The 20,201-nt window shown below is 38.0% G+C and overlaps 3 protein-coding genes across 5 annotated transcripts in view; 2 read left to right on the top strand and 1 right to left on the bottom strand.

Moving 5' to 3' along the window:
- Positions 1-1,189: 1,189 nt before the first annotated feature.
- Positions 1,190-6,142, bottom strand: LOC119773380 (prostaglandin reductase 1-like). 2 transcript variants are annotated; one of them, XM_038270368.1, is made up of 9 exons: positions 6,071-6,142; positions 5,655-5,768; positions 5,497-5,542; positions 5,333-5,392; positions 3,805-3,972; positions 2,862-3,135; positions 2,638-2,743; positions 1,677-1,795; positions 1,190-1,589 (listed from the first exon to the last, which is right to left on the bottom strand). In XM_038270368.1, exons 2-9 carry the CDS (start codon positions 5,758-5,760, stop codon positions 1,479-1,481), a joined length of 990 nt encoding a protein of 329 aa, XP_038126296.1. In that variant the 5' UTR covers positions 5,761-5,768; positions 6,071-6,142; the 3' UTR covers positions 1,190-1,478. The 2 variants fall into 2 exon arrangements, with proteins under 2 accessions (XP_038126296.1, XP_038126297.1); XM_038270369.1 differs by having other exon boundaries at positions 5,655-5,765; positions 6,071-6,117.
- A 92-nt stretch (positions 6,143-6,234) lies between these two features.
- On the top strand, positions 6,235-16,471 carry haus3 (HAUS augmin-like complex, subunit 3). Of its 2 annotated transcripts, XM_038270354.1 has the most exons (6): positions 6,235-6,326; positions 7,376-8,386; positions 8,494-8,703; positions 9,658-9,890; positions 13,822-14,107; positions 15,979-16,471. In XM_038270354.1, the coding sequence occupies exons 2-6, from the start codon at positions 7,394-7,396 to the stop codon at positions 16,201-16,203; spliced, it is 1,947 nt and encodes a 648-aa protein (XP_038126282.1). In that variant the 5' UTR covers positions 6,235-6,326; positions 7,376-7,393; the 3' UTR covers positions 16,204-16,471. The 2 variants fall into 2 exon arrangements, with proteins under 2 accessions (XP_038126282.1, XP_038126281.1); XM_038270353.1 differs by lacking the exon at positions 6,235-6,326 and having other exon boundaries at positions 7,357-8,386.
- Positions 16,472-16,577: 106 nt separating this feature from the next.
- Positions 16,578-20,201, top strand: part of poln (polymerase (DNA directed) nu) — a 78,290-nt gene continuing 74,666 nt past the window's right edge. Inside the window, exons 1-3 of the mRNA XM_038270315.1 lie at positions 16,578-16,718; positions 16,840-16,924; positions 19,926-20,183. Coding sequence (XP_038126243.1) covers positions 16,580-16,718; positions 16,840-16,924; positions 19,926-20,183 — 482 coding nt within the window. The 5' untranslated portion in view covers positions 16,578-16,579. The remainder of the gene's footprint in view (positions 16,719-16,839; positions 16,925-19,925; positions 20,184-20,201) is intronic.

Below are 20,201 nucleotides of genomic sequence, written 5' to 3' on the forward strand. Positions count from 1 at the left end.
GCCGAGAAACATAGTCTCTCAGGGTTCCTCCTGAGGGGCTAGAAGAAGTGGCTGGGGAGAGGGAAGTCTGGGAATATAAGTCTAATTAACCAAAACTTTGCGACCCCCATGCAGTACCTCTGCGGACCCCCTAGGGGTCACGGACCCCCTGTTGAAGACCTCTGAGCTAAACCATAAGTGATATTGAAAAAAATTCCTTCCATGTGAGTGCTACAAGGGTCTGAAGATGTAGTATACATAATTTTATGTTTGTACGTCAAATGGTTGACATGGGTCGTTTTGGATATTCATCTGTGATTTTTGGAAAGTCTCTCATTGGATTTCTATTGGGGGAGCGTGACTTATTCGCGGTCTGGGCCAAACTGTAGAAAAAATGTAAATCGACATCTAGCAGGATGAGGTCAGGGCTTATGGACCTGTCCTGGGAAAAAGATGCAGAGTTACACTCTGGTAAGCTATCAAGCTTGGGTATGTATTTTCTTTTCCTTGTTGCCACTGATTACTTGATTGTTTTTTTGTTGATGTTTGTTTTATTTTATTTATTCTTCTTTGTTTTGTGATTGTTGTTTATTATGCCAGGTTTGAATGTCTGTGTTTTTGTGCATTTTCAGGGCTTTGCTTTCTGTTGTCCCTGTTGTTTCTGCTTTGCAAAAAAAAAAACTTTAATAAAATGAGTTTTAAAAGAAAAGGAAAACAGACTTTTTTTTTACTGTTTAATTTAAGTAAAACCCAAGAAAGGCTAGATTTATGTAACACATAACAATTAGAAAACAAAAGTTACCATTTAACCAAAGTTCAAGGTGTCATTAAATCATTTTTTAAGCATCCATAAGCATATTTCCTTTGTATTTATACATAAACAAACTACAGTACAGACTTCCTGTAGTATACCTGTAGAAATGCAGTGGAGCTGTGTGTTTAAACAAACCTAGGCGTCAAACTGCCTGAATCTGAGACCCCTAGAGAGAGAGAGAGTGTTTGAGGAGCCAATGCCATAGTGACACCAACACATAAAGACAAGCAGCATTATCACTAATGAAATTCAAGCTTGCAGTCCTTTTTCTGAGCAAACAAAAGGCAGCAGTTGACAACAAAAGCCTTTGGCTGCTCATGTTAATATTCCTGTCTATGACAGCTTGTTACCTCAGCTTAGACACTGGAAGAAGGAATTGAACACGTTAAACAAAACTGCTGAAAACATGTATTTTTATTTTTGTTATCAATACAAAGGTTTATGGTAAAAACATAGTGCTTAATTAACCTTTCAATGCAGCAACATTAGAGACACCGCCCATAAGAAAATACCTGATTATAGTGATGATGATAAAGAACACTCAGAATAATTTTTTCTTCATCTTTATTAATAACTAATGAATTTATATTTATAATCATTCTAGTTTAAGTATAATTATAAAAAAAACGATCAATGCTCTATCTTCAGGGAGTGTTTGTGAGTAAGGTGACTCTTTGTTGAGGCATCAGACAGTGATGATCGCCTTGCCGATGTTTTCTCCCTGCAGCATCCCCATGAAAGCAGTTGGCATGTTTTCAAAGCCTTTGGTGACGTGCTCCCGACACTTCAGTTTCCCCTTTAAAGGCACAATGCACACATTAAACTCAGGCGGAAGGACATAATATTTGATCAGTGATAACCTGCACAACAAAAGGTTAAATACCTCTTTATACCACCCCATTAGTTTCTTGAGGCCTTGGGGATGGTCATTCTGCCATCTGCTCTGCATGAAGCCTTCTATCTTAACCTGCTTCCAGTTTATGGTGGTTAGAGGGTATGGACCTGGGGAAGATATATACAACATTATAAATCTGAAACAACCTCTTCTTAAAAGCTATTCTGCTTTTTTTGAATTTCAGCAGGACAAGTCTGCCCTCTAGTGTTCGAACACATGTACACATTTATAAGAGAATACATAGTGCAATACTGCTTTAACTTTGTCACATTTAATTGAATAGAAGAAAACTTTCACAAGTTTTGTTGGACACAAATCTAGTATCAAATTTTGAGGTACATGGAAATAGTTATGGTTTAAAAATATATAAGAACAAAAATAAACTTAAATTGCATCACTACTGTATCTGTACAGGTCTTTCCAGGGATAAATTATCCTAAAACTAATTTCGAATGATATTTTTCAGCTGATTTCATCAAGCTCAGTGAGACCTGATGGGGAATAACTGAAACACTTACCTTCTGCCCTTTAATTATAGCCAAATGTGGACAGTTAATATATAAACAGTTAATAGACACAGAAAATGCCCTGATATTCAACATCTTTGTTGAGGTGAATTTAGAATGAAACCTTGGAAAAATAAAAGCTGCATTTCTTAACAATTTTTTATTTTGTTTTGGTCAATGCTGTGTATTTTGCTGCACTTATTTACCAGACCGCTCTGACCAGCTTCCCTGCTTTTTGCTGAAGAAAAGTATTTCTTCAGCATGATCCTGCCACCACCATGCTTCACTGATGGGGTGGTGAGTTTACTGTGATGTGCAGTACTACTTCTCCCCCACACCTAGCATGTTGCATACAAGTTTTACAGGTATTGTGGGATGGATAGGTTTATCAGCACCTCATGGCAGTGTTCTATGAAAAAAGAAAAGAGTGTGGAAGAACAGACCTGTCTGGTATTCAGCATCATGATAGGTGGAGATGCCTCCGCACACAGCAACTCTACCAAACTCCTTCATCTGCTGTAGCGCAATAGTTGAAAATTGACCTCCGACCTAAAAAGACAAAATACATATATATATATATATATATATATATATATATATATATATATATATATATATATATATATATAACAAACAGGAGGAGTATGTAATGTAAGGACAAGCTTACATTTTCAAAGAAGCAGTCATATCCTTCAGGAGCCGCCTTCTTCAGAGCCTCCTCCAGGGAGGGAACTGTTTTGTAGTTGAAAGCTTCATCAAATCCCAGCTCCTTCAGGTAAGCTACCTTTGCGTCCGTCCCGGCTGAACCCACCACCTTACAGCCCTTGATCTTTGCAATCTGTCCCACCACGGTTCCCACAGCCCCGGCCGCAGCGTTCACCAGCAGGGTCTCACCTTTTTGCGCTTGCAAAACCGCTTCCACCCCGTACAGAGCTGTCAGTCTGCAAACAGGGAGGAAAGGAAAACATTTAGTCAAATTTGGACTAATTTCATAATTATGGAAGCTCTGTCTTAAACAACCTACGTAAATTAAAATTGAGATATATTGCTATTTTTTTTAAGCAGAATTACCTGTTACACAACATATCTGTTTTACAGTCTCTGTTACGACGCTGCTTTCAACAACTTAAGGTTATGAGCTTGATCTTGTACTCCTTGATCAAGCCCCCAAACTTAATAATTAGGTGCATTTAATATTCATTTGAGAAACCATTTCATATCTTATCAGAGCTAAACCCTTTGCTAAATTTAAGTATCAAACATGCAAAAATAAAACAGATCTGAACTTTTGCTCAAATGGTATCATTAAACAGTAAACAAAGAATTACCACCGTTTTGAGAACAGGCATTACTCAACCAACAGTAGGTGCTTTGATTTTTAGGTAGAAAAATATGATTTAGGTCAAGGACACATTTTTTGTGTCCTTTTTTGACACATAAAAATGGGTAGTCTTGTTATATCTTGATTTTCTTTTGGAGTAAATCTTTCGAAATCTATCAAACTGTCTTATTTACCTCTTTGTTTAAATGGTTTATTAAATTAATGCTGTCCAGAAAAGTATAATCCTGGCTACCAGAGACGAAAGCAGGGAATCTAAAACTTGTATTACCCTGGCATGCCGATGGCACCCACAGCCAGCGACATTGGCACATTTTTGGGCCAGTCAGCCATGAGGAGAGTCAGGTCCTTCCCATCACTGACAGCGTGACTTCTCCAACCACAACCACTCACAACGTGACTTCCAACAGGAAATGCTGAGTTTTTACTTTGGACCACCCTATGAAAAAAAACAAGCAATCATACTTTAACAGAAGCCATTTTTCTAGGAAGCTTCCATCTATTGTAACATAACTCAATGCACATTTTAAATATGACAATTTGACAGACTCTAAAATACTTGTTATCCAATCAATTGTACAAAGTTAATAAGCAGTAACCAGATCAATTAAAATCAACAATGTAATGTATTTTAGAAGTTTTTTGGTGTTAATCAATGTTGATCATAACTTAATACATAAATACTTTATCACGGCATCCTTGTGGTCACACTTGGCTTTTTCACAGGGAGGAACACACGTTTTAATATCACTGCTGTAACAAAGGAACCATAACAAACTGAGAAGTGAGGGATTTCCTTTGAGTCAATGACTCAATGCAATCAGTTGGTTTTCCTTAGATAGAAAAATTTGAATCAGTTTGACTGTATGATCTGGTCGAATTGCTCTCATACAGTTGTGATGACATGTGTTGTGAAATGGTGCTTTATAAATGAACTAAAATGAAATGAGCATTTCCAAAGTGGAAGAGAGCAACTACTAAGTGCTGATCTAATCAACGCCGGTATAAAAGGTCAATATTGTCTTATGACAGATGGATCAGATTGTCAGATATGCTCTTCAGAGTGAGTAGTTATTGTTTAACAGATTTAAGGCCGGGTAGAGATAAACTAAAAGGCAAATTATAAATACAACACTGTCAGACAGAGGTGTGGCCATCTTTTTAAATCTATTCATTGAAAGCTGAGAATATGTTATCCAGATCACTAGCACTTTTAAATCTAACTAGCAAACTTTGTATATATATGTATATATGTGAGTGTGTGTGTTTGTGTATAAAGTAAATTTAGATACTAAATGAAATGTCATAGAAATGTCTTCTTGAAATAAAAAATAATAATATTTTTGTTTAGGTCATTTTTGTTTAGGATGGATGAATACATCTCTATCTATTGGACTAACCCTGCAGCAAGGTTGTTTCCTTTCTATGAGGCAATCTTCTATTGCATAAATCTAGCTACTACACTAAACGGCTTGTAAACAAATGCTTCCACTAAGACTGGCTCCTTCTCAATCTGCTGATAAAACTTTCACTACGAGTGGAAAGTTTCAAACAGCCATTAAAGACGGGAATTACTGATAAAAATATTTTTAAGACAGAAATATTAATTTGCTAAACAGCAAATCACTTATTGTATGATAATAGTGGTCGTTTCCTGAGGTTAATAAAATATGTGTATACTAGATTGGAGGCTATATATGTTTTTTATTTTTTAATGGGAATCATGTATGAAATGTCCACTTCATCACGTGGTATAAATTTAAGATTCTTTTTTCTGTTTCTTATAAATGTTTCCTTACTTTGCCACTTGAGTACCGATCATTACATCCCCTTCCTTCATGTATAGTTTGCTGAAAGGCCTGATAAAAAAAATACAAATAATGCATGATCAGTAAAGGATTCAGAGATGATTTGGTAAAGACTGACCATGTTTTTCAAATTTGCATCCATGCTTTACACCTACCTCATGTATGGATCCACACTGAGGAAAACTGCTTCCAGAAGCACCTCTGTAAGAGAACCAATGTGGATCACACTTTTAAAACAATGCATACAGTTAGAAACAAACAGATGTGGCCTTTATGCAACCAAGACCAGAGAGAATGAGGGATCTATCCTTGCCTCCATCTTTAGGCTCTGGCAGCTCCTCCACCTTGAGCTTGAAGTCGCTGTCTTTTGGGAAGCCATCAAAGTGTTTGGCCAGAATCCATGACTTAGACTGAACCATGGTGACTGCTAGAGAGAAAGAGCCGCCAGATGATGAATAAAACAGGCAGGATCATCAATGCAGACATTTATGTCACCTGGTTAAAAATTAACAAGTCAATAAATCATTTGCAAACAACAGAAGAAAAACTGAGTAAAATGTATTTTTTAAAAATCATATAAAACATATTCTTTTATTTTACATTTTCTGAGTCAAAGCATTGATTTTGAATCACCTTTTGTAGGTCTATCTTAATGCAATAGCTTAAGTAAAAAAAAAAATACACGAGTAACAGGCTTCAAATATGTAGTTTTGTGTTTAAACGACTTACCAGAAGTATCAGTAGTAAAGAAGCTAAGCAGAGATTGACTGCTGTCACATCAGGAGTTGTATTTATTTATTTGGAGCAGTGGGCGGGACCTGCAAGCGTTCATTTTTTTCTCCTCAATTATGATTGGTTGAATAAGTTGGTCCGCCGCTTACGTGTGACGTAGGACGTTCCCAACGCATTTTGGAAAGTTGGCGCGGGGCGAAGCTAATCGGTCAAACCTTTTCCCGGATGAATTTAATTGGTTTTGAATCGAGCTGTAAGTATTGAGTTCCGCCATAAAACTTAAAAAAAGATTCAACTCCTCAATAATTTTTTAAGCTAGCAGTCAGACCGCTAACACTATACCGTAACCGTTATTCGTAGCTAGCAAGCTAGTTACGAATTTTCAGCAGAATATTTTCCTATAAAAGGTTTCATTTCAATTTTTATGTTGCTAGTTTATAATTTGAATTGTAGGATAAGATATGTACGTCTTGACACCTCTGCTAACGTCATGTGTACAGCAGGACTGGAGCGTTTTTGCGTTAAATGGACGATGATTCAGTATTCCTTCATTAAAAACATGTAGACCCATCGCTTTGATACAGATATGAGAACAAACAACGACATGTTAACTAGGCACCCATCTTCGTTAGTACGTTTCTTTGGCTTACATTAAAGTATTTGTTTAACAACTAAGTAGTGGCTTTATGACATGTTTTTCTCATAAAAGGGAGGGGGAGTGAAGGGGATTGTTAGCCAAGTGGTTAGATCCTGTTTTGATCCCCACATCCTCTACTATGGGTCCCTGAGCAAGACCCTTAACTCGACACTGCTCCCTGGACGCCCCACAGTGGCAGCCCACTGCTCACCAAGGAGATGGGTTAAATGCAGAGGTACATTTCTCCAGTATGACATCAATAAATTTCAATTATTATTGGATCAAATTGGCTTTTTTGACAAGAAAAAACATATAAATTTCGAATGACCCAATGTAATTTCTATTTATTAATATTTAATTTATTATAAACTGTGTTTATATTTTTTTGGTGGCTTGATTAAGCTCTAGTAGCCATTATTCTGCAGTGGAAAGAGTCTAAACATTTAGCATGCCATCTACTAATGATACATTAATCTGATATGAATAAATCAGAATAGGTCTGACTGGGATTGGCCAAAGTTTACACTAAAAGCTCAAAATAACCATTGATTAGTAACATCTGCATGGATATAGCAAGTACTTAATCTGAATTCACAATATCACATGTTTCTGACTATTTTTGTCATTATTCTTGTTATGCATTGTGCTGCTGGATGACCGAGCAGCACAGTGTAAGGTTAAACATGTTAGATGGTGCCCAGTTCGTGGAGGCTCTATGCCGTCTGGGTTATCCTGGCGCAGCTTCGCTTAAGGCTTCGGAGTTCGATTGGCTGTTTGACTGCGCCCCGGAGAACCTTCATTTCTTGCGCTTTGTCTGCCGCACCCTCAACCAAAGCAACGTTCTTACCACAGAGGAGGCCGCTGCTTTTCAGGAACTGCAGAAGTCCGGCAAGCCAATTCTGGATGAAACGTCCCTGGCGGAGGTTCTCAAAACTGTAGGGCCTTCGGATGGCAGCAGTTCTAATCTCTTCGGTCAACTTTCCTCATCCTTTGTGTTTGCGACAGAAGGGGATTTGACCATAACAGAGCTGGAGGAAGAACTCCAAGCGCTGCGTAAGGAGAAAGAGTTAAAGCAGCGGCGCTATAACAAACTGCAGGTAGCAGCCACGTCCCATGCAGATGTTGACCTGCAGCTCGGCACTGAGCTGGAGCGTTCTGCCTGCAGGCTTAAAGAAGCCATTGCATTGGTTGGAGGAGAGAATGCCGATACCAACTCTGTGTTACAAAGCCTAATGGATGAGGTCAGCAGGCTTGGATCTTACCTTCCTCAGTCAGAAGCTCAACAAAAACCAGATCAGTCAAAGCCATTTGTTTCCCAAAAACCCACAGTCCTGCTCTCTCAGCTGTCTTTGGATCCATACCTGCATCAAGAGGAGCTCAACACAAAAACACTTGCTGCCCTCACTCAGAAGCATTTCTTTCATGGCATTTCTGACATCACCATCGAGACCTCTTGCTCTGAGCGCCTCCAAGTCCTCGACCTCAGCTCCTATCAGGATGAAGAGGACACGGGTAGTGACTGTAAAGATGGAACGGTTGAGCACAGGAGGGCGGAAATGGCCCGACTTCAATGGTCGCACATCGTGGCTCAGCACCAACTGATGCAGGCTACGGCAGAAGAGAAGGCAGTCAAGGCCGGATTAGACTGGCTCTCAGAAAAGGCCCGGCAGACTAAGGTAGAACAAGTAAATCCATATGCTGTGACCAAATCCATACTTAAGCTTTGTTTATCTTGACCACCCCACTAAAACAAACTCTTGTATCTGTTATGTCGCCCGGATAGAGCATTTCCACCTCATCTTCACTGCCTGTACGCAAAGCTGTCACTAGGAAGGAGCTGCAAGCTGTCGAGGCTGAGCTGGAAGCTCTGCTTCATGGACCAGTACCTTCTGCTCTCAGAGAGTCGGCCAGGCTGCTTAATGTTCCTGTAGTCCGGGGAGACCTAGCCCTGCAGCTCACCAGACAAAACTACTACACCTCAAGGCAGGACCAGGTGAGTGGCTTTATAAATGTTCAACCCAAGGCCATTAGTGCAATAAATATACTGCTCTTATGTCAGTCTCTATAATTATAAAGAAACTGTAATTTCATATAATATAGTCAGAAGAACCGGAAAGGAGGAAGCTATTCCCACAGGAGGAATCATACACATTATTGACAATACATCAAGGATGTTTATCTTATTGTGTTTTAGCAGTGCATGCAGGTGGTTAAGAATTTTACCAGAAGAAGCGCTCTGAAGGGGAGCTTGTCTTTGTCCACCAAGTCATATTTTCCATCGCCATTTGTTGGATTGAAAAATATCGGTTGGAAATTTTTTACATATCGCTCAACCTGTGTTTTTTTTTTTTTTTTTGAGTAACTAGTGGCTCGTTTTTTCGACAGTATGCTGACAGGAAAGGGGGTATAAGGGAGGGGGGAGACATGCGGCAAAGGACCACAGGTTGGATTCGAACCCGGGTCGGCCGCGTCAAGGACTAAGGCCTCCGTACATGGATGGTGCTCACTAACCACTGCGCCACCTGCACTCCCATATCGCCCAACCTTAATTTATACTATCCTTTCTGCTTTGTGCCAAAATTATTTTCTGTTGGGTTTGAACAGGGCTTCATGGGATGCTGTGGAGAGATGACGCTTGTGCAATTTTTATGTTTTCAACTTATCATGGTGCTGCTTGTTAAAAACACCATAAAATGTTAGAATTGCACAAAGATGGGCTCTGATAACTATTTTTCTTTATGGAAGAAGCTAATTTAACTTTTTTATTTAGGGGTATAAGCATAAAGGGGACTGTGTTATGAATATATTTACAACTCTATAAATTCCTGTCGTAGCTCTCTTGAATAAAAAAACAACCTTTATTTTGTAGAAATGATACATTGGTTCTTTAATAAGTGTGACACTGGAAATGTACATTTAATAATCCTGCACCAATCTCAACACGTAGGTACGGGATTACTTACTTCGGCAGAAAGCGTCCTTCGACTTGCTCCTCCTGGCTCATGAGATGGAACTGAGAAGGTGGAAGTCCTGTCAGAGTCACCTGGTGGAAGTCGATAGGCGGCTTTCTGAGGAAAACAGAGCAGCATCACTGAGGATAGAGTCTCTGGGTCATCCAGACCTGGCTGTCAACCCGAGGCCTAACCCCATCATCAGCTCCAAGGATGCAGCGTTCAGCAGGTGAGAAGAGGGTTGTTAAAAGTCTGCAAATAATGCTGCTGAACTTGCCATGTTTACTGGTGTTTCAGTGTTTTTTTTTTTTTTTTTTTTTTTTTATGGGGCCAAAATGGTAGCTTTAAAATTTGCAAATGTGTGTGGAGAGTTGTGTGTCTGTATCTCGATTTGTGTGTGTGCAGTGGGATTTGAAAATGTGTAAATAAATCTGTAAATGTGTGAGGAGATTTGTGTGACTGTACAACAATCTGTAAATGTGTAAAACTACTTGTGTGTAATCCGTTTTGCAAATGTGTAAAAAATCCACAAATCTGTATTCAGATCTGCAAATGTGTACTGAGATTTGCAAATGTGTAAAAAATCCACAAATCTGTATTCAGATCTGCAAATGTGTACTGAGACTTGCAAATGTGTAGATCAATCTATAAGCACACACAGAGACACTTGTGTCTGAAGTATTTTCGCTTCAAGACCCAGAAATACAGACAAATCATTGGTTACAAGTCAAGCGGTTTTTCAGTTGGCTCTCTTTACACACGTGATTTTTGCTACTCTTCTGCCGCGTGAGATGCACGAATGCATAGAAGGATTTGTATGTGTATTTTCGCGATTTGTAACCCCTTGCGCAAGCTCGCAGGCTCACATGCTGCCCTGACCGCAGGCTTGCAGGCTCACAGACAGCCTCTCTCTGCTGCGACATTTCAGCACAACTTGCTTCACATACAGCCACATACCACCAGTTGGCGGTATTGTACAGTACGTGACGTTACTGGGGTCCTAGGGGTTGTACCTGCTAAGTTGAGAGCAATGGAATCCCGTCAGCTTTCTGTAAGTATATTTCTTTAATTTTTTCTATAGTTTGCATTAGTAAAACTGTTTCTTCTTCTTCTGCTTCTGTTTTATGGCGGTTGGCAAGCAACTTTATGATGTGCATTACCACCATCTACTTCAGTAGAGTGTGGATCGGGATGCTATGTATTTTCCCACTGAAAAATAAAAATAAATATTAACAATATTTACATAAATAAACTTATATCCTTTCTACCAATTTCGTTTTTTCAAGATTGTTTATCAAATTACAAAAATAATCATAAGTAGATTTTTTCCCCCAAAATATCTTGTATATTTAACTGTCATTTATTTTCTTGTAACCCTTCTCTCCATAGAATATTTATAACAAAACAACAAAACATGCTCCACCGTCTCCCCTTGATAACAAAAACCACAACCTCCTGTTCCCATTCTAAATAAGTTTCCATTTAACCCCGTGTTTCCGAAACTTAATCTAGATATAACCTCTTTTTTATTCCTTTCCGTTCTCCTCATTTCACCAATTTTCCTTTGAATACTATAAAGCCAACTTCCAGTTCTATGCTCTTCCCACAGCTTCTGCCATCTTTCCGTAACCTTTTGTTTAATATTAGATTAAATTTTTTCCTTACTGAATGGTATCAATATATCATCCTTGTCACGTCAACTCCCGCAGCGGAGGAAAAAAAAAAGGTAGAGGCTGTCTGTGAGCCTGTGAGCCTGCGGTCAGGGCAGCATGTGAGCCTGCGAGCCTGCGCAAGGGGTTACAAATCGCGAAAATACACATACAAATCCTTCTACGCATTTGTGCATCTCACGCGGCAGAAGAGTAGCAAAAATCACGTGTGTAAAGAGAGCCAACTGAAAAACCGCTTGACTTGTAACCAATGATTTGTCTGTATTTCTGGGTCTTGAAGCGAAAATACTTCAGACACAAGTGTCTCTGTGTGTGCTTATAGATTGATCTACACATTTGCAAATCTCAGTACACATTTTCAGATCTGAATACAGATTTGTGGATTTTTTACACATTTGCAAAACGGATTACACACAAGTAGTTTTACACATTTGCAGATTGTTGTACAGACACACAAATCTCCTCACACATTTACAGATTTATTTACACATTTTCAAATCCCACTGCACACACACAAATCGAGATACAGACACACAACTCTCCACACACATTTGCAAATATTAAAGCTACCATTTTGCCCCATATTTTTTTTTTTTTTTAATCAAAGTTAAATCCGACTTAGGGCAGACAATTGATGTAATTAATCTAATGTTGGGTGGATGTTAATCTTCAATGTCAAGGAACATGTTTTTTACTTGTTTTTTTTTTTTTTTTTTGCACTCACTGGCTAAATTGGACGGACCTTAAACAACATGGCTGTGCAAAAATAAGCCAGAAAGTATATTTTGTTTTACTTCCCAACTAGGATTATCCTGTTTTTACCAGGATCCTCAACAAATGTCAGCCCCTTCTACTAATAAAAGGTTTGGATCAGGGGTCTGCAACCTTCACAACCCAAAGAGCTGTTTTTTTTTTTTTGGTTTTTTTTTGCTCTTGTCCAGCTTACAAAAACCTGCCACAAATGTTGTGAGTTTCTGTATAAAAGAAATAACTTTTGAAAAATTTCTATGGAAGAAACTTATTTCTTTGTTTTGTTTAATAAAGGGAAACATTTTAGCAAAAAATGTATTATGTTCTATAGGATGTATATATTTATGGGAAGTAGTGGATATTGATCTCTAGGAAATATATGTCCACACCAATGGATTGTTTGGCTGATTATGAGAAAGCTGCAAACTGCACTCCCTGAAAAACATCAGTAGTACCTTTATAGGCTGGGCAGCTGGACTGAATTACACAAAGCTTAATTCAATCTCGTAAACAGTTGTTGACTCGAGCCAGATCTGGCCAGACCAATCACAATGCAGGAGGCATAACTTTATGATTCATGACTTTCGGCACCAGAATTGCCCATAATGCAGTCATGCATTTCTGCTAGGATAACGATAGGCTGGCATCCGCAACAGAGCAATGTTGAAATGAAAATTAAAGACGTAATGGGGAGCATGCCTCATATCCTCTGATATATATATTTTTTTTATTTAGGCAATCCGGCAGAAATCATTCACTGGTGTGTTTCTACAACATTTTGAAATGTTTCATGGACTACAAAAGTAAAAAAACAGATCGCTTTGCTTAGTGTTTTTGCTTCTCCATAGGTATGATTGAATTTAACTAGTCCTGCCTTTGAAATCCAACTGTAAAAGCCCCTTACGGACTGACTCGTCGAATCAGCCTGGCTGATCAGGCTAGTAACTTTAGAGTCATTGTCACATACAGATTCAGAGCAGTTATTCAGTTTAAATGGAAAAAGTGCTTAAAACCCTCAATATTTGTCAAAACATGAATAGGGGTTAGTATTGGCATGGGTGTTGCGACATGATACGTTTCACGATACAATATTTATCATGATATTGCATTATAGTTATATATATTGCTTTATTTTTCCCCAAGCTTTTAAAATTAGATGTATAGATAAAAAAAGGAAGTGCTGTATATGTTCATCAGAAGATATTGATCATTTAGTTATTTTAGTATCCATGTTATTTGGGGTTTGAGTCGGTCAATGTCTTCCACTGTGACTGTCTCAACTAGAGATGGTACTGCGCTGCACAGCAGAAGGGCTCCACTCGGCTATCTACCAGAGTGGCGATGCAGAGGTAGCCCTTTTCCCCTCAATGTTTTAGGTAAAAATGTTTTGTTTTTTTAAATTCGATATTAGGAAATGAAAAATCGATATTATATAAAAAAATCACATTAATATCACTAAATTGGTTGTTTTTTTTCCACACCCCTAAACATGAACTGGTTTGAAGTTATCAATAGCCACAGCTGAAGGCCCAAAGAGCCTGCACCAGGTTGCAGACCCCTGTTTTAGATGGAAACATAACCATCACTTAGCTTTCTGTATTCTTGGAGGCAGTTTGGTCTTATTACTCAGAATTTCTCCTGCTTTTGAAGTTCTATGCTGCTACAGCTGAAGTTTTTGCTTTTTACAGCTTGCCTTTAAACAAACAGTCCATCTCAGTCTGATATTCTTGTTTTTCTCAGGCTTCTGAAGATCCTTGACTATGATTCGGACCATGGTCGATCAGAGCCTTTCCGAACATATGAGGCTTTGGACCAAGCAGCTCGTAGCCTGAGGACCAACATCCAGCTAGCTCGCGACTCATTAGCCGGCGCCTGCCGTGAGCAGCGCTATGTGGCCGGCCGTCTGTATAGTGACTGTGAAGCGCTGCACAGGGCCACGTATACAGAGCTGCAGCAGTTGGTCTTAGGCCCCCAGGTATGTCCAACTGCCAGTGCCGACCAGGACCCTCTTTGCCCCAATGCACAGGTGGGTGTATTTCTTTTCACTCTCTTGGGCAGCCATACATCTACTCTGCTTTTAACGTGAGTGTTAAGTTTATAGGCATTGGTCACTCTGGGTGAGGGAAGCTGGAAGCGCACTTATTTGCACATTCATGCAGAGTCACAGAGTTGTAAAGTATCTTGAAGGGGTCTCTAAGAGGAAAAGTTTTACCTGAATGTACAACCTTTACAATCCAAAGAGCCATTTTCCTCACTATTTAACAAAAAATAATAACTTTTTAGATCAGAAAATGAATAAATTAATAACGTTTTGACAACAGATGACTCATGTTATTTTAGGTCAACTGCAACTTTTAGAGAGCTGTCATTTTAGTTTTAACTAAGCTTTTCAAAGCTTTGCTAAAGGTAAATGGATACCATTTTTTTTAACCTAATGACAAATTACTTTTGGTATCTTTCTGTTGCTGATTTTAGATACAATTTTTCCATTGTAAAAACTGCCAAAGTCTGCATTCTTATTATATATTTATTTACAAATGTTTTTTTTTATTAATTTTTTTTATTAGCTATAGCTAATAAAAAATATATAGCTATATTAGCTATGCCATTAGCTATTATATAGCTATATTAGCTATAGAGCCAGTCTATATTGTGTAAACCTTCTCCCTGCATATAAAGCCATTGTGCATTGCCAAATTTATCTCACAGTGGATTGTTTGGAGCGCATTAATTCTTAACTAGAATATTCCAAGTGATCAGAATGAGCATTTTTACATGCTAATGTATATTTAGATGGTGGGATAGTTTGAGGTGCTGCACCCGACACAGAGCACATTATTTTAAATGCTAAATGTCAGAGAGGGATGGAGACAGAGATGATAAAGAGAGCAAACAAGAAAATGGATCTTTATGTCACCATCATTTATCTGTTTTTTTTTTTTTTTTCATTTCATCTATCTGATCTGTCCATTAATGTATCTTCCAATGCGTCTGTCTGTTCATCCATCGTTCTCTACACATCAGTTCATTTCTCTGTTAGCTTCTTCCTAACTATTTCTAAGTTGCTCAGCTTGTCTAACTCGGATGTGATACAAATACATCTTGCCGGTTAATCCAATACATTTAGCAATAAAAAAAACTTATTGTTAACCTTTTTAAAAGAGATTCTGATTGGATTTTTTTTATTATCGGGAAATCACTTTATATCCCTCTATTAATGCGTTTGATTCATTTTTAAAGGCTTGCAGTGTTTTATTTCTGTTAAACATTTCACCAAATTGTCTAAATCATCGCCTGATTAATCAGATTATAAATTTGTAATTTTATTTAAAAAACAAGGAAATGCTTGTCTTTTGTCTAAATTCTATGTATTTAGTTCCAAGTTTACAAAAAATAATACATATTACAGCCTTAATGCTGATATTATGCTAATAGACATTAGTAGAAAGGAGTAGTTATAGCTTGTATAAGTAATATTAAATTGGACAGAGGGGGAATATTGCAGATCTAGATTAAAAATGATTTACATTTTTTCCTCTGAGGCACCAAGCTTTACTTTCTAGGTTTAGATAACAAGTAGCCTTGAAACTTGCACATTATATTGCTTAGTAATGATGAGTAATCAGTTTAGGTTTCACGTGTCTCTAAGCTGTAGCCAGGTTATTTTGTGCTAAGTCATGATGACCAGTTTACTCTCAGGTTATCCTCTGGATGAGTAGCAAACAGGAAGTCATTTGTTTTACATATTTGCATGTTGAAGCACTTTTTTTCACTACATTTTTATGAAGTCAGTTGTCTGAACGACTAGTGAAAAAACGGAATTAAACTGATTATATGGATCCTAATTCAGCTGAATGTGTACCTTCAGTTTGTTAGATGACTTCCCTCTCTTGACAGGAGCTGACGCTGAAACTTGCAGAAGCAGATTCTCAGTTGCAGAATCTCCAGCAAGTGATGCAAGAAATCCTGGGAGAAGTCAAAGCTAAGCGCTCTCAGCTAGAACGCAATCCCCTGCTCCGGCGGGAAAGGGAACTGTACATATTCTTCCACTTGGATGCACGGCTTCTGCAGAAAGTCGTGGAAGATCTGGAGAGCAGGATGACTAAGAAAGAGGAGCAGTGAAAACCACGAGGAGATCGTTCAGACATCTCAGCTCCTGTTCCTGCTCTGATAATGCGGACTGTTATTACCATCTTTTTTTCCCCTTTTACTATAGATGTTTCTGTATCGTTATAGGTTTGATCCACTCTTTGGTTCCTTTGTAAAAGTGATAATCAAATAGAAAACTGGTTGTGATTATTTGAATTACATAATGCATTTAAAATGAATTTCCTACTCTTTTATTCTAAAATATGATCTTTATCTGCTGAATAAAATTCTATTAACCGTACATGGTGTTCAGTTTTATTTGCAGATTTCTGATTAATTTAAAGTTTAATCCAAATCTGTGCAGCTCTTCAACCTCTTACTTGTCATTTTTAAATGCTAGAGTCAGAGGATGGAGATAAAGGAGCAGTCAGGCAGCAGGATGTACACGGCTCCGCTCTCTGAGGCGGCTCTTAGGGTCCTGGCTGCTCTACGGGCCCAGCATCAGGACCAGGGCAGTCTCAACCAACGCTTCAACACTCGCAGGCAAAGTCAGTCAGAGTAGAAGCTTTAGGAATACAAACCAATAACATTCATAGTTGAAGAATGACTCATTTGTAATTTTTTATGTATTTGGATTTTTCTTTTCCCCCAATGTTTTCTATTTGTTAGTGGAAAGCTGTAATTACAGCCGTGTAGAGCTGTGGACTGCAAGCAGCTGCAGTCAGATGGAGGCTAAAGACAGTTTCTCCTGTCGGTAAGTCAGAAGATCTCAGGTTTCTAGACAGTTATATGCAATTCTTTGCACCTATTTAGAAAAATGCAGGGTAATAATCTGCTAGCAGAAGCTCTATATAAAGGTGGCCTTTGGGTAACCTGGCATTACTCAGCAAATCAGAGCCTGAGTAATATGAGCTGTTAGATTACTCCTCATCAGTCATAAAGAACCGAGTTTGACCAAAGTTCAGCAATATCTGTTAACCTCGTTCAAACCATGCCCACTGTAAATGTCGTCTAGGTAATTGCAAAGTCATGGTCGCTGTAGATTTTACTCAATAGTCCGTCATAAAATAATGTGATTGTGAAGTGGAAGGAAAGTAATGCATGGATAGTAAAAGATAATTTAGTTTTACTAGAATTGGCTTTTTAAACGTATATTGGTATGTGTTACTGAAGTATGTTTAGTCGTAGAGACCAGTTATATATTTAGTGATTTGGAAGGGAAGACTCACATCATTCTGCCATTGTCACATTACACAGTAGCTGTGGTGGATTTTGTTAAAAGATCTGTATATGTCTTATCGGTAGGTTTGCACTTTGGCCACACACTTTCCATTGTCAGATAGTTGGGGGAACCATGCTCTGAGTCATGTTATTTGACATTTTGGAGCCTTACAAACATGTATGTATGCTGTGGTCAGAGCGCACAGTGATGGGCTCTACTGACTGGAATTTATTTAGAGACATCAAATCAAAGGCGGAATGGATAGGAAGATGGGTGGATTTGGGCCTCATCTCGTGTACAGTGTTATTTTTGCAGTGATAAATAGCTTAGTCAAAAAAACGCAGCTTTTATTAGTCATATGCTAAAGAAAGAGGATCCTCTCAGACAGGAGTGCCCTAGTTTAGTCCTTCAGAGCTACAATCCTTTATCTTTACAGGGAATCCTTCAACAAACCACTGAAGACACGTGGATATATATAGAGATTTATTAATTTTTTTTTATCTGTGTGGTATTCAGGTCTGGTAATAATTTGTCTGATTCATGTCTGTTGGAGAATGGCTGCATCTAAAACCTGGGAGAGCAGCTCTCATGGACTGGAATCTGCTCAGAATTGAACCACATCAAATGGAGGGAGTTAAATTTTGCATCTGATATGGATGCCTCCTTTTTTTCAACCCTGGCCTCACTAAAGGGAGACTTTTGTTTTTATAACATCTAAATGTAACCTTTTTCTTTCCTTTGCCAACATGCACAACTTTGAATTATTTAGGGGGGGGGTACACCCCGTTTTTATGTTTTAACGATAAAGATTTAACGGATCCATAATATTCTATATATCAAATTGGAAAGACTTTGAAATGCTGTAGTTATGCTGTAATTTGCATTTCCAAAAGTAGACAGCTGACGGAATGTCAACAAATTTGAGATAAAAAAAAAGCAATATATTTTGAAAGCTAAACATTTTGGAACCCCCGATTAACCAATTAAATCAGTTTCTAACATCTTAATGGAGGGTAATGTTTACATGGTTTAAACATGTTTTATACACATTAGTTTTAATTGTAGTTTTGATTTTTAATTCTGTTAAATTTTCATTCATCTTTGTATGTGTTTGCTACTTTGGTTAATGTTTTTTTATTTTTCAAAAAATGCTCAGTTTTAGTCTTTTTTTGTTTCAGTTATATTATGAGTCTTTTATGTATAGAAAGTCTAACATGCAAGACAAAAAAAAAATAAAATCTAGGTAGCAGCAAAAAAAAAAAAAAGCAGCAACTTAAGATTTAAGCTCATATTAATGTACTATGATAAAGACAAAGAGAACCTGAGCACACCCCCTCTGAATAGTCAGTTTATTTTAATTTGTTTTCTAAACTCTTATTACAGTTTCATTTAGTTTTAATTTTTTGTTTTTGTCAGTTAATGAAAATGTTTTTTTATTCTAGTTTTTCTTAGTTGTAACTGCAATTTCTTTCTTGAATTTAAGAGTTAAGTGAGACATTGCCAATGGAACATTTACATTTAAAATAAACTACTGCACTTATTTCAAGCGCATATTATCTAATTATTCTATTTTAAGAGTAAAACATCTAATTCCATTTGCAAATCAGCTTATTTACCTGCTCAAATTAAGGATAAATAAATTTGATTTAACACATTTTACTTATTTCTAGATTGTTTTTGTAGAGAAGTGGCAGTGAGAGCTGCGTAAACAGTTGTGATTGTTTTTGGCCAGTATTAATGCAAAGCCTCACTTTGCACCACTGGCACATGATTGACGTTTGTCCATTCTGGCTCTTCCAGCATCGGCTTTTACTGACAGAATAGAAAGGTACCCTATCCTATCATCACATATATCATCCAGGGGGCTGGAGATTTTTGGATGCCTGATGTTGTTGCCAGGTTTTCTGATCATGTGGAGGGGCGTCCTCACTCAGAAACTCTGAGAGTAATCAGGGTGTTTTATATTCCTAACAGGGTAACATATCCGCTAGGATACAGACACTTAATGCCTCATTATCTGAACTGATTAAATTTCATACGTTTTTGACAGAGATATATGACTCTTAAAGAACAGTACTTTAATAAATTAAATCATCTGATATCAGTTTAAGAATAAAAAGCAACTCTAACCTAACGATGCGAGTCTGTTTAAGCAGGCTGCCATTGTGTCTTAAATAAAAGTCAGATTTTTAATGCTGGTATAAGGTCTCATGACCTCAGATTTCTCCTCTTCCCCCACTTAAACATCTCCATTGATGTTAAGTGCAGGTGATTGCCCCTATGCTACGCTGGCAAGCTCTGAGTGGCAGCTGTTCACGTGTGCACGTATGTTTGTATGCACATTCGGCAAGCCTGGCTATGAGAGATGGTGTGTGACGTTTTACCATAGTCTGTCTGGAAAAAAAAAACTTTTTGTCAAAAAACTATTTCTTCACTTCTTTTTAGTTCAAATAATGAAAGGTTATATTATGTAGCATTGCAATATAGTAAATATTACAGCTTCTAAACTTCTTCCTTATTGCTATGATTCAAGGTCCCAAGTGTTGTTTTCCATCTCTGATCATCACTCTACCGATGAGACACTGAGTCATCAGAATGCTGCAGACAGTCAGGCCTCCTCCTCCTGCAGGAATCCCCCCCTCCAACAGAAGCCCCCTCAGACCCTCCCAGATCCTCCTCCTTACTTGTTCTCTCAGGAGACTGAAGAATCCCTCTGCCAGCAATACTCATCTCCCTATTTTCCCCATCCACCAAACAGTCTTCCTGCTCATCAAACTGCACGTTGCAGCAGGTAAGATGCAAAGCACTG

The sequence above is a fragment of the Cyprinodon tularosa genome, unplaced genomic scaffold (assembly GCF_016077235.1).
Source record: "Cyprinodon tularosa strain WSP-4 unplaced genomic scaffold, ASM1607723v1 ctg76, whole genome shotgun sequence".
In the NCBI taxonomy this organism is placed as follows: Eukaryota; Metazoa; Chordata; class Actinopteri; order Cyprinodontiformes; family Cyprinodontidae; genus Cyprinodon; species Cyprinodon tularosa.